The 14,243-nt window shown below is 46.7% G+C and overlaps 1 protein-coding gene across 1 annotated transcript in view; it reads left to right on the top strand.

The window, feature by feature from the left end:
- Nucleotides 1-14,243, top strand: part of RNFT2 (ring finger protein, transmembrane 2) — a 112,880-nt gene that overhangs the window by 83,964 nt on the left and 14,673 nt on the right. Inside the window, exons 8-10 of the mRNA XM_010380132.2 lie at nucleotides 7,254-7,403; nucleotides 9,653-9,718; nucleotides 9,875-9,976. Coding sequence (XP_010378434.2) covers nucleotides 7,254-7,403; nucleotides 9,653-9,718; nucleotides 9,875-9,976 — 318 coding nt within the window. The remainder of the gene's footprint in view (nucleotides 1-7,253; nucleotides 7,404-9,652; nucleotides 9,719-9,874; nucleotides 9,977-14,243) is intronic.

The following is a 14,243-nucleotide window of genomic DNA, read 5'->3' as shown; positions in this document are numbered from 1 at the left end:
TGGGAATACACCCAGAACCAAATTATTTTCTCCCATAAGGGGCTCACAGTCCGGTGGGAGGGATGGACAGTAAAATAATTTCTTTAATATTGTGAAAAATGCTTTGAAGGAGTAATTTAGGGGCTGGGTATGGTGACTCACACCTGTAACCACCACTTTGGGAGGCTGAGGCAGGTGGAGCACCTGATGTCAGGAGTTCGAGACCAGCCTGGGCAACAGGGTGAAAACCCGTCTCTACTAAAATACAAAAAATTAACTGGGTCTGGCAGTGGGCACCTGTAATCCCACCTACTCAGGAGACTGAGGCAGGAAAATCATTTGAACCCAGGAGGCGGAGGCTGCAGTGAGCCGAGATCATGCCACTGCACTCCAGCCTGGACAACAGGGTGAGACTCCATCTGAAAAAAAAAAAAAGGAGTTATTTAGGGGAGTCTTCAAGGGTGTACACAAGAGGAGCACCTAATTCAGTTAAAGAGGAGTCAGGGAAGGCTTTTCGTAGGCGGTGACAGTTAGCTGATACCCAAAAGATGAATAGATGTTAGCTCAGCAAAGAGTAGAGGGACCACTATTCCATCTGCAAAGGAAGAGCTTAGTGTCATTAAGCAACTGAAAGATAGACAAAGAAGCTGGTATCAGAGCCTTCTGGGAAATCCTGGGGATGTGTTAGAATCCCCATCGTGACTTATCTAGATTCTGATAGAACAGACCACAGGTCAGAAAACTACAGGCTACAGGCCAAATACGTCCTGCTACTTGTTTTTATAAATAAAGTTTTATTGGAACACAGCCACACCCATTCACTTACCTGTTGTCCGAGGCTATTTTCCTACTACAGTGACAGAGGTGAGTAGTAGCGCCAGAGACCTTATGGCCTGCAAAGCCTAAGTATTCACTACCTGGTTCTTTGTAGAAAAAGTTTGCCAACATTTGTTCCAGAGCCGCCCAGTAGCAAGTGGGAAGTTTGGGATTTGGCCCAGAAACCAGCCTGCAGCTAAGGGGCCTGAGAATTGGAAGATCCAAAGACAGTGACCAAAACTAAACATAAGGTGGCAGGTGACAATCCTGGGTCTGATCCCAGCCTCTTTGGCTCCTGGGGCTGTGCTCTTTACCACCAAGCCAGACTGGTTGTTGAGACTGGCCTACAAGGAAGGACAGAGAGGGGACCAGAGTCAGCCAGACGCCAGCAGGCAGGGGCTCCCAGAGACACAGGGACCTTTCATGGGGTAGCCGTGTCCTTACCTGTCATGAGACCAGGCAGACCAAGCAGGAGGCTGCCTACCAAGATGGCACCCAGACCATTAACCATCTTTTCCTTCACCTCTTGGCTCTGGAACACCCTTCCTCCCTTGCCTGCCCTCATGTCTTCACCAGTTTGGCTCTTAGACATCCATTAAAGTAGTGCTTCTCAAACTTGGATGTGCACTCGGGTCACCTGGGGACCTTATTAAATTGTACATTCTATTTCAGGAGGTCTGGGGTGAGGCCTAAGAGCCACCAGTCGATGCCGATGGTGCTGGTTCATGGATCACACTTTGGGTGGCTGGAAAGATAACTTCTCTTAGACTTTCTTGATCAGTTTCCCACTCCACATCCCATGCCTCAATTCTGGGGCTCCCTCCCATTTACCTTTAGCAGAGTTCTACCACACTGTATTATAGTAGTTTGCTTAGTGATGGTCTTCCTCATTGGGTAGCAAGCTTCCTGATGATAGGGATGAGGTCTTAGTTATCTTAGTTTCACCAGAGCCTGGCACTGTGTCTGGTACATAGTAGGTGTCCAGAAATGAAAGCAAGGAAGGGAGGGAAGAAGAGAGGGAGCAGACAAGGGAGGGAGGGGCAGAGGAAAGGGAAGGAAGACAGCATCAATGGATAAGAGGCAGGAAGGGAGGGAAGCAAGAAAGGAAACACAGATGGGTAGAAGAAAGAAAGGTAAGGAAGGAAGGAAAGAAGAGTTATATAGGGATGCACTGAATGTAGGGAACAGTGACAAAAGTAGGTTAAAGCCAGGCATGGTGGCTCACATCTGTAGTCCCTACAGGGGACTCAGGAAGCCAAGGTGGCAGGAGGATCACTTGAGCCCAAGAGATGGAGACCAGCCTGGGCAACATACATAGACCCCATCTCTAAAAAACACAATGTTTTAAGTGGAAAAAAAAAAAAAACAGCAGGTCAAGACTGGCAGTTGAGAGAGGTTGGACAATTTGGTCCCGGGTAAAATGGAACATGCAAGAGTTGAGAGACCCTGGGTGAGAGCGATTTGGGAGACGTGAGGAAGGCATGGGGCAGCTGAGGGTGGGTGGTTCAGGAAATCAGAGTTCAAATCATGGGTATTCTGCAGATCCTGGGGTCTGCAGCAGGATATGGACTGGCTTGATTAGCCCTGGCCATCCATTGAGTTGCTGTCCATTCTTCCAGCATCCGTCATGCCCTTGTCCATGTAAAACAACCATGGTGGCCACCCCCTACATCTCTGTTCTCCAATCACTCCCATCTTCCCAAAGGTTCCAGGGGGAAACCAGCATTTCCCTCCAGGGGATGTTTCTGGGACTCAGGGACTGGTGGGAGTCAGGAGGGGAAAGGAGGGCCCTTTGAGAAACAATAACCTTGCCGGGCGTGGTGGCTCAAGCCTGTAATCCCAGCACTTTGGGAGGCCGAGACGGGCGGATCACGAGGTCAGGAGATCGAGACCATCCTGGCTAACACAGTGAAACCCCGTCTCTACTAAAAAATACAAAAAACTAGCCGGGCGTGGTGGCGGGCGCCTGTAGTCCCAGCTACTCGGGAGGCTGAGGCAGGAGAATGGCGTAAACCCGGGAGGCGGAGCTTGCAGTGAGCTGAGATCCGGCCACTGCACTCCAGCCTGGGCGACAGAGCGAGACTCCGTCTCAAAAAAAAAAAAAAAAAAAAAAAGAGAGAAACAATAACCTCACAACTGGAGGTGGCCAACTAGTCACAAAAATCAGGCAGGTGGTTAGTGATGACTGAACGCCCTTTCTTGGTCCTTGGTAGATGTGGGTATATGTGCTCCAAGGAATCCTCTTCTGAGTGACCTGTGCCCAGCCCATCAAGATGGAATATAAAAGGTGGCTATAAAGTCTCTGTCCACATGCCAGGCATATGATGTGATCTTGGCTCACTTCAACCTCTACCTCCTGGGTCCAAGTGATTCTCATGCCTCAGCCACCCACGTAGCTGGGATTATAGGCACATGCCAACAAACCCGGCTATTTTTTGTATTTTTGGTAGAGACAGCATTTCACCATGTTGGCCAGGCTGGTGTTGAACTCCTGGCCTCAAGAGATCTGTCCACCTCAGCCTCCCAAAGTGCTGGGATTACAGCTGTGAGCCACCACATCCAGACTCATTTCCCCTCTAATTTAAACATATCACATGCTCAGTATAAAAAATCTGGAGAGAGCAGAAAAACACAAAGAGAATGAGTATTGTTTTTTTTTTGCATTCTCTATTATTTCCATTTGGAACAATAATATGAGCATTTGCTTGGGTCAAATGATATCTTTCATCAGGATGATTTCTTTTTTAACTTTTAATTTTGAGATAATTTTAGACTTAAAGAAAAGTTGCAAAAGTAATACTGAGAGTTCCCATATACCCTTCACTCCTCTTCCCCTAATGTTGATATCTGATATACCAGAGTCTGATTAGCAAGGGCAGGAAATGATCATCAATACTGTTACTATTAACTAAACTAACGACCTTATTCACATTTTGCCAGTTGCCCCATTGACATTATTTTGTTTTTCAATTTTTATTGTTGTTTTTTGTTTTTGAGACAGGGTCTTACTCTGTCACCCAGGCTGGAGTGCAGTGGCACAATCATAGCTCACTGTAGCCTCGAACTTCTGGGCTCAAGTCATCCTCCTTCCTCAGCCTCTCAAGTAGCTGGGACCACAGGAACTCACCACCACTCCCAGATAATCTTTTGATTTTTTGTAGACACAAGGTCATTCTATATTGCCTAGGCTGGTCTTGAACTCCTGGGCTCAAGGGATCCTCCCACCGTGCTGGGATTACAGGCGTCAGCCATTGCACCTGGCCTATTGACATTTTTTTACAGTATAGGATTGAATCAGGGCTGGGCACGGTGGCTCATGCCTGTAATCTTAGCACTTTGGGAGGCCGAAGTAGGTGGATCACCTGGGGTCAGGAGTTCAAGACCAGCCTGGCCAACATGGTGAAACCCCGTCTCTACTAAAAATACAAAAATTAGCCAGGCGTGGTGGTGTGCACCTGTAATCCCAGCTACTTGGGAGCCTGAGGCAGAAGAATTGCTTGACCCGAGAGGCGGAGGTTGCAGAGAGCTGAGATTGTGCCACCGCACTCCAGCCTTCCTGGGTGAAAGAGCAAGACTCTGTCTTAAAAAAAAAAAAAAAAAAAAAAAGAGAGAGAGCGAGAGAGAATAGGATTGAATCCAAGATCCCATGTTACATTACTTGTCATGTCTCCTTAATTCTCTCCAACCTCACATTCCTTGGTCTTCTCTTTGTCTCTCGTGATCTTGACATTTTTCAAGAGTATTGGGCCCCTTCAACTTGGGGCCAGGTGCAATGGCTCATGCCTATAATCCCAGCACTTTGGGAGCCTGAGGTGGGAGGATCCCTTGAGCCCAGGAGTTTGAGACCAGCCTGGACAACACAGCATGACCTCGTCTCTCTACAAAACCAAAAAAAAAAAAAAAAAAAGGAGAGAGAGAGAATATCCTTCAACTTGGATTTGTCTCTTGTTTTCTCATGATTAGATTAGAATTTGTTGATGAGTTTTGGCGACAATACCACAGAATTGATACTGTGTCTTTTCAGGACATCATGTCAGAGGGTTCAGGATGTCAAAATGACTTCTCACTGGGGATGTTAGCCTTTATCACCTGATTAATATGATCTATGTTTGCTTTCTTCACCATAAAGTTGCTATTTCTTCAGGATACATTTTTAATGGCTGTATGGCTTTCCATTATAGATCTCTAACATAATCAGACCCTCTTTTTTGTACATCATGTTTGTTACTCTTTTTTTTCTTTAGTATTACAAAGAATGCTATAGTGACCATTCTTATAGGCACATGTTTGCACATATCTCTGATTATTTTGTTAGGGTGAACTGCCAGACATAGAATTGTTGGTGTAAAGATTATTCATATTTTTACAGATATGGATGCTTGGGGCAGGGTTGTTTGTTTGATTTAATCAGCTTTACAGAAGCAGGATTTAAATGCAATAAATTGCGTATATTAGGAGTGTATATTTCAATTAGTTTTGGCAAATGTGCACACCCATGTGTCCCCCATCCCAATCAAGATATAAAATATTTCATATTTCTAGGCCAGGTGCAGCAGCTCATACCAATAATTCTAACACTTTGGGAGGATGACGAGGGGCAGATTGCTTGAGCTCAGGAGTTTGAGACCAGCCTGGGCAACATCGTGAAATCCTGTCTTTACTAAAAATACAAAAAAATTAGCCAGATGTGGTGGCATGTACCATGGTCCCATTTACTTGGGAGTCTGAGGTGGAAGAATCACTTGAACCTGGGAGGTTGAGGCTGCAGTGAGCCATAGTTGCACAACTGCACTCCAGCCTGGACAACATAGCAAGACCTTGTCTCAAAATATATATATATATATATATATATCGTTCTATCCCTTTCCAAAATTTCCTGACACCTCTTTGCAGTCAGTTCTCCCCACCCCTTACCCCAGACAACCAGGGATCTGATTTCTATTATCTCAGATTAGTGTTACCTATTCTAGGACTTAGTATAAACCAGAATTATGCAATAAATACTCTTCCATGACTGTCTTCTTTGATTCGACATAATGTTTGTGACATTCACCCATGTCATCGCAAACGTTAGACATTCATGGATTCTTATTGCTGGACAGTATCCTGTTGTATAAATACACCATCGTTTGTTTATCTATTCTTCCATGATGGGCGTCTGGGCTGCTTCCAGTTTGGGGATTTTATGAATGAAGCCACTAAGGGCATTGGCATACATGTGGACATATGTTTCATTTCTCTCGGGTAAATAGCTCAGACTGGAGTTGCTGGGTCATAAAGGAGGTAGGTATTCAACTTTATTCGACACTACAGAGTGGCCTTATTTTCATCTCCATTTCACAACACAGGCCACAGAAAGCTTGAGGGACTTGTCCAAGGTCAAGGGAAGGAAGATAAATAGGATTTTTTCTCCAGGAATAATGCTAGGTGCTTATCCTGTTCATCTCCTTTAATCCTCAAAGCAACCCCGTAAGGTGGGAGTTCTGATTCCCACTCTGTAGATGGGGAAACTAAGGGTCATGAACATCCAGCAAGGTCAGGTTCAATCCCAGCCCAGTGTGAGTACCCAAGTCGTGTTCTTTTTTTTTTTTTTTTTTTTTTTTTTGAGATGGAGTCTCACTCTGTTGCCCAGGCTGAAATACAGTGGTGTGATCTTGGCTCACTGCAACCTCCGCCTCCAAGTTCAAGTGATTCTCCTGCCTCAGCCTCCTGAGTAGCTGGGATTACAGGTGCGCCACCACGCCCAGCTACTAATTTTTGTATTTTTAGTAGAGTTGGGGTTTCGCCATGTTGGCCAGGCTGGTCTCGAACTCCTGACCTTAAGTGATCCACCTGCCTCAGCCTCCCAAAGTGCTGGGATTACAGGCATGAGCCACCACACCTGGCCCCTGTTTTTTCTCAACACAGCTAGGTATTCATCCTGCCTCCTTGGAAGAGAGCAGGTGGTGGAGCTAAGAAGGACATGTATCTCCCTGCTTTGGGCCTTATGGCCTGGCCTTACCTGCATTCTGTGCCCATCCTGCCCGGGCCCCTGACAGCAGTCGCTGTGATGCTCAAGTTAGCCCTCTAAAGATGAGAATGGCCTGGATGCGGAGGGCAGGGACTGTGCCCCCACCTTGGGCTTTGAGCCCTCCAAGCTGCAGCGAGACCCAGAGGGTGACCCACTCTCCAGCCCTCTGCCCGAAGGTGTAGAGTTTCTCCTACCCTGAAACTCGATCCTCAATCCTGGGCATTTTGATCTTCTGGGCTGCTGGGTGGCGGGTGAGGGCAGGGGGCAGGGGCTGCGTCTCCCTGGCCATATCGCAGCCCCATTAGGAGCTGGCCTGAGTGCTTTCCAGAGCTGATTAATGGCCTGCCTGTGACCTGGAATGTCATCACTACCCAGGGCAGGGGGCCCCCAGCCGGGTCCTTTGGGTCTTTACTGCTAATAATAATTGATGTTCTCTGTGTGGTTGCAGGGAAAGTTCTATCTGGTCATCGAGGAGCTGAGCCAGCTGTTCCGATCCCTTGTCCCCATCCAGCTGTGGTACAAATACATCATGGGTGACGACTCCTCCAACAGCTACTTCCTGGGAGGGGTCCTGATCGTTCTCTACAGCCTCTGCAAGGTGAGGTGGCCCCAAGGCTGGAGGGCCAGCCTAAGGAGGGCCCCATTCAGTAAGGCCTCAGGGGACTCCGGGGGAGCCTAGAGCAACCATGCTGATTTATTTCTTTATTTATTTTAATTGAGGGAAAATTCACACGACATGAAATTAACCACGAACTGTTTTATTTTTATTTTATTTATTAACTTTTGAGATAGAGTCTCACTCTGTTGCCCAGGCTGGAGTTCAGTGGCGCAATCTTGGCTCACTGCAATCTCTGCTCCTGGGTTCAAGTGATTCTCTTGCCTCAGCCTCCCAAATAACTGGAACTACAGGTGTCCACCACTACGCCCAGCTAATTTTTTGTATATTTAGTAGAGACGGGGTTTCACCATGTTGGCTAGGCTGGTTTTGAACTCCTGACCTCAAGTGATCTGCCTACCTCGGCCTCCCAAAGTGCTGGGATTACAGGCGTGAGCCACCTCGCCCAGCCTCCAGTAACTATTTTAAAGTGTACAATTAAATGACATCGAGCGGATTCACAATGTCATGCAACCACCACCACCTCTGTCTAGTTCCAAGACATTTTTTTTTTTTTTTGAGGCGGAGTCTGGCTCTGTCTCCCAGGCTGGAGTGCAGTGGCCGGATCTCAGCTCACTGCAAGCTCCGCCTCCCGGGTTCCCACCATTCTCCTGCCTCAGCCTCCCAAGTAGCTGGGACTACAGGCGCCCGCCACCTCGCCCGGCTAGTTTTTTGTATTTTTAGTAGAGACGGGGTTTCACTGTGTTCGCCAGGATGGTCTCGATCTCCTGACCTTGTGATTTGCCCGTCTCGGCCTCCCAAAGTGCTGGGATTACAGGCTTGAGCCACCGCGCCCGGCCACCAAGACATTTTCATCACCCTGAAAAGAAACCTTGTACCCATTAAGCAGTCACTCCCCATTCTTCCAACCTCCCCTTCCCACAGACCCTGGCAACCACAAATCTTCTTTTTCTGTCTCTATCAATATACTTATTATGAATGTTTCATATAAACAGAATCATGTAATAGGTGCCCTTTTGTGTCTGACATTTTCATTTAACATTGTATTTTTGAGGTTCATCCACATTGTAACATGTATCAGTATTTTTTCTGGTTTAATCCACCCTAATTTCTCACCTATGAAGCTCACCATATGATATTCTTTCCAATAGTCATCTTCACAAACCCTTCAAGGTACATACTATTATTACTCCCTTTTTTTTTTTTTTTAGACCGAGTCTCGCTCTGTTGCCCAGGCTGGAGTGCAGTGGCAAAATCTCAGCTCATTGCAACCTCCACCTCCTGGGTTCAAGCGATTCTCATGCCTCAGCCTCTCTGGTAGCTGTGATTATAGGCATTCACCACTATACCTGGCTAATTTTTGTATTTTTAGTAGAGATGGGGTTTCACCATGTTGGCCAGGCTGGTCTCAAAATCCTGACCTCAAGTGATCCACACGCCTCAGCCTCCCAAAGTGCTGGGATTACAGGCATGAGCCACCCTACCTGGCCCCCATTATTCCCATTTTACAGGTTAAGGAACTGAGGTTCAGGGAGGTTAGAAACCGAGGTTACTTGCCCAAGATCACTCAGGTAAAGACAACAGAACAAGCCTTGAAGCCAGGCAGGCAGCCTCGAAAGCCAAAAGCTCCCAACCACACTTCTACTGAATGTTTTCTATCTCTCTTACCTCAAAAATAGTATCCATGCTAAATTGCACACCCTCAACTCCTCAAATTAGTATGCAGTGCTTTTCTTTTCATCATTAGTACAAATCAGAGGATTTTTTACCCCCTAAAAATCCATACATCCTTCTTTTTCTCTTTGGCTCTCCATTTCTAGCTTTAGAGAATCCTGGGAGGATGCATGAGTTCTTCTCTCTCCTTCCTTCCAGCGGGACTGGCCAGGCAATCCAGGCAGTATCAGAAGGGTTATCAGGGTGGGCTGTGCTCAGAGTAAGAGTGCTGTGATCGATTAGCAATGCCTGCCCTGGGCTTGGGAGGGGAAATAGGCACTATATGTGCCATATATTTGCTATTCTGGCCTGGGTACCAGGGAAACTGTTGATCTTAGGCAGCAAGACAAAAGCCATGCAACACTGTTGGGAAGGAAGAAGTGCAAATGGGAAGAGGAGCCCTAAAAATGTTCTGAATCAAAAATGGATGGAGGGTGAGGGGATGGGGTGAGGTGATGATGCAGGGGTCATGAGAGATCCTTGGGTACTTTTCAGCCACCACCCTGCTCTCCTTTCAGTCCTTCGACATCTGTGGACGCGTGGGCGGAGTTAGGAAAGCCCTGAAGCTTCTCTGCACCTCTCAGGTGAGTTGGCTTCAGGTGGTCCCCACTGAGGTACGGGGAATTAGGAGCTGGAACAGCAGTGGCCCCTTCCTCAGCCCACAGATATCACAGTGCTCCTGAGGGCATGGCTCCCAAGAGCGTCCATAGCTGTATTTGCCTCTCCCCTCCCTCAAACAGAACTATGGAGTCCGAGCCACTGGGCAGCAGTGCACAGAAGCCGGTGACATCTGTGCCATCTGTCAGGCCGAGTTCCGAGAGCCTCTGATTCTCCTGTGCCAGGTGAGCAGAGCTCAGGCGGGACCATTGGAGACTGAGGCTGGGGAGAGCAGGACCCTTCCCCATGGGCAGTCCTTGGGTCTCTGGCATGGGTCTCTAGGGGGTAATCCGGTTAAGACCAGAGTCAGCCAGACCTGGGTTCCAATCTCATCTCTGCCTCTTAGTAGCTGGGTGGACTTGGGCACATTATTTCACCTCTCTGAGTCTTGGTTTCCTTAGCAAAATGTAGACATGCCAAATTCAGTATAGTGTAACATCACAATATCCTGCATGTGAATTTCAGCAGCATTCTTGACCCCCCGTGGGTCAGTCACTCTCTCTCTGAGCCTTGGTGTTTCTCATGTCTAAAATGGATATAATAGTAGCCAGGGGCAGTGGCTCACGCCTGTAATCCCAGCATTTTGGAAGGCCAAGGCAGGCAGATCACCTGAGGTCAGGAGTTCGAGACCAGCCAGGCCAACATGGTGAAACCCTGTCTCTACTAAAAAAAAAATGAGCAAAAATTAGCCAGGCATGGTGGCACACACCTGTAGTCCCAGCTACTCTGGAGGCTGAGGCAGGAGAATTGCTTGATCCTGGGAGGTGGAGGTTGCAGTGAGCTGAGGTCATGCCACTGCACTCCAGCCTGGACAACAGAGCAAGACTACATCTCAAAGAAAAAAAGGACATAATAATAACAGCTACTTCATAGAGCTATTATTATGATTAAAGTAGATCATCCATGGAAAGAGCTAAATTTCAATTATTCAACCATAGAAGTTGATAGAATTATGCTTGTTATCCGTATAATTATTATTACCATTTGTTTTCATTAGGCGCGGGTCACCAGCCCACAGTCGTAAGTGCTGGCCAGTTCCTTTTAACTCCCTAAATGCGTCCCTCCTCCTCCTCCTGACGTCAGGGACTAGGTGTCAATTCAGCAAATGTGTATTGGGGTCAAAGCATCCTATCTGACACCAGGAAGGAGAGGCAGCGGGCACGCAGATCCCGTCCCCTCCTCTGGAAGCTCACAGTCTCCGCTGGGAGACAGACACTTACATAAATAACTGTGAAGCGAGGCAGGCAGTGATAAGTGCTGTGTAAGAGAGATTCATGCAGTGTCTCGGGGGACCAGGGCAGACAGTGATGAGCTCCAGGTTGGGAAGGGTTTTTGGAGGAGGCATAGCCTGGAGACCAAAAGGCATAGAAAGGCTTAGGGGTCGGCAATAGAAGGTGGGTTCCTTTTTAACATCAGCAAGCGTTTTTGTTGTTGTTGTTATTGCTGTTTGGAGATTTGGAAGGGGAAGGTTGTTTTTCATGTTCAATTGTATTTCTTTTTAAATGGGTAATATATTTGCATGAATCAACATTCAAAAGGAAGACTAAAGAGACATGATGACTAAACACATTCTGGGGCCTGGGTTGGATCCCAGAACAGAGAAGGACATTAGTAGAAAATGGGTTTGATGAAATCCAAATAGAGTCTGGAGTTGAGTTGATAGTAACATATCAGCGTGGGTTTCTTAGCTTTGACAAATGTACCACGGTAATGCAAGATGATAACATTAGGGGAAACTGAAACCCAGTGAGGGGTGTACTGGGATTTTCCATGCTATCTTTGCAACTTTTCTGGAAACCTTAAATTATTCCAAAATAAAAAGTTTATTTTAAAAAAATCTTTGAAAGATATAAAAAGGAGGCCCGTCACCATATGTATGTATATGTGTGTATGTATTTATACACACATACATATCTTTTTTAAAAAAAACATAAGTTATAGTACATTCTACCTATTGTTTTCTGCACCTTCCTTTTTAACTTAAAATTCTGTCTTAGAGATTGCTCCTTATCCTATTTTATAGCTGCATAACGTGCCGTTTTATGGATAGAGCACAGTTTGTTTAACCATTCTTCTATTGATAGGCAGTTAGTAGCTGATAATCTTTTGTTATTACAAATAAGACTGTCATGAGTGATCCAGAATGGGGAGATCAATTGCACCAACCTGGGCCCATCGTGTTAATTAAAGGTTAATTCAAGGGAAGCATTTAGAACTGCTTCTGGCGCATAGTTAGGGTTCAATAAATATTAGCCCTTATGGGCATACATCCCATTTCACACACACATGAGCTCTTGGTAGGATAAATTCCTAGCGGCAGAATTACTGGGTCAGAGGGTACACAGTTTTGACAGTTATTGCTAAACTGCCCTCTGTAAAGAGTGTATCCACTTATGCTCCTAGTGTACAGTATGACACAGCCTCTTGCTCCCTCCCTTACCAACACACAGCGTTACCAAGCCTCTTTTGAGCTTTGCCAATCTGACAGGTGACAAACGGTATCTCAGTGCAGTTTTAATTTGCATTTCCCTAATTATGAGCGTGGTTGAGCATCTTTTCACATGCTTCAGAGCCATCTGTAGTTCCTTCTTGGTAGCAGGGACGATTTGAACATGATGTCAAGGTGAGAGTCTGACAAGCTCTCTAAGCCTCAGTCTGTTTGTCTCTCCTCCATTCTTCTCCTGATACCACTATGTCTTCCCACAGCTGGATTAGAAATTCTTGAAGGGGTCAGAGAAGACACCCATTGTCTCAGATCTAGGAGTAACAGCCACACCCAATGCTGGTTGAAGACTGTACATATGACCAGGCCAGGCACACATTTTAGTCTTGCTCTGCTGCTGTGAGCTAGGCCTGGAAAGGCAGAGATGATTCACACAGGTAAATGGCCATGCTGATTCCTAAAAGCATTGAATGAATGAACGAATAAATGACTCAGCTTCAATGTTGCTTCCTCCATAAAGCCTTTCCTGACTCTGCTTCCCCCAGACTAGTCGCGTCCCCAGCTATATGGTCTCATAGATGCCTGTGTTTTTCCTTCTTAGCACTTATTCCAATTGTTAACTAGATAGTTCATTGGGTAGTTAGATGGGCAAGGTCTGTCTCCCTTCTGCCAAATCACAAGCAACATGAGAGCAGATGCCATGTCTGTCTTGTTTAGCAGCAGAGCCACAGTATTGTCTCAGTAAATATTGGATGGATGGATGGATGGATGGATGGATGGATGGATGGATGGACGGACGGATGGATGGGATGGTTGGATGGAATGTTCAGATTAATAGGATGAATGGGTAGGTGGGTGGGTGGGTGGATGGATGGATGGATGGATGGATGGGATGGGATGGGTGGGTGGATGGATGGATGGACGGATGGATGGGTAGATGGGTGGATGGGTGGATGGATGGATGGATGGATGGATGGATGGATGGATGGATGGATGGGATGGGTAGATAGATGGATGGATAGGATGGTGGCCAGGTAGAGGAATGGGTCAGTGAGTACAAAGGTGGGTAGATAGAGATATAAATAGGTGAATGACTGTGTGGATGGGCAAATGGATGGACAGATGTGTGGGTAAATAGGATGGAGGGATGGATGGATGGATGGATGGATGGATGGATGGATGGATGGATGGATACATGGATGCGTGGATGAACAGATGGGATGGATGGATGGGTGGATGGATGGATGGATGGGATGGTTGGATGGAATGTGTAGATAAGTAGGATGTAGATGGATGGATGGATGGATGAGAGGGGTGGATGGATGGATGGGTGGAAGATGGGATGGGTGGATAAATGGATGGATAGGATGACAGCCAGGTGGAGGAATGGGTGGGTGAGTGCAAAGGTGGGTAGATAGAGATATAAGTAGGTGAATGACTGTGTGGGTGGACAAATAGATGGACAGATGTGTGGGTAAATAGGATGGATGGATGGATGGATGGATGGATGGATGGATGGATGGATGGATGGATTGGATTGGATGCATGGATGCATGAATGGACGCATGGATGGATGGATGGATGTGTGGATGAATGGATGGATACATGGATGCACAGATGCACAGATAGGATGGATGGATGGATGGATGGGATGGTTGAATGGAATATGTAGATGAATACTATGGAGATGGATGGATGAGATGGGTGGAGGGATGGATGGGTAGACGGATGGGATGGGTGGATAGATGAATGGATAGGATGGTGGCCAGGTGGAGGAATGGGTGGGTGAATGCAAAGGTATGTGGATAGAGATATCAGTAGGTGAGTGACTGTGTGGATGGGCAAATGGATGGACTGATGGGTAAGTAAATTGGATGGGTGGGTGGGTGGATGGATGGATGGATGCATGCATGCATGCATGGATGAATGGGTGGATGGATAGAATTGGATGGTGGCCAGGTAGAGAAGCTGGTGGGTGAGTGAAAGGTAGGTGGATAGAGGTATAAGTG

This window comes from Rhinopithecus roxellana, chromosome 10, assembly GCF_007565055.1.
Source record: "Rhinopithecus roxellana isolate Shanxi Qingling chromosome 10, ASM756505v1, whole genome shotgun sequence".
NCBI classification, from domain to species: domain Eukaryota; kingdom Metazoa; phylum Chordata; class Mammalia; order Primates; family Cercopithecidae; genus Rhinopithecus; species Rhinopithecus roxellana.
This window is presented reverse-complemented; position numbering and strand designations above follow the sequence as displayed.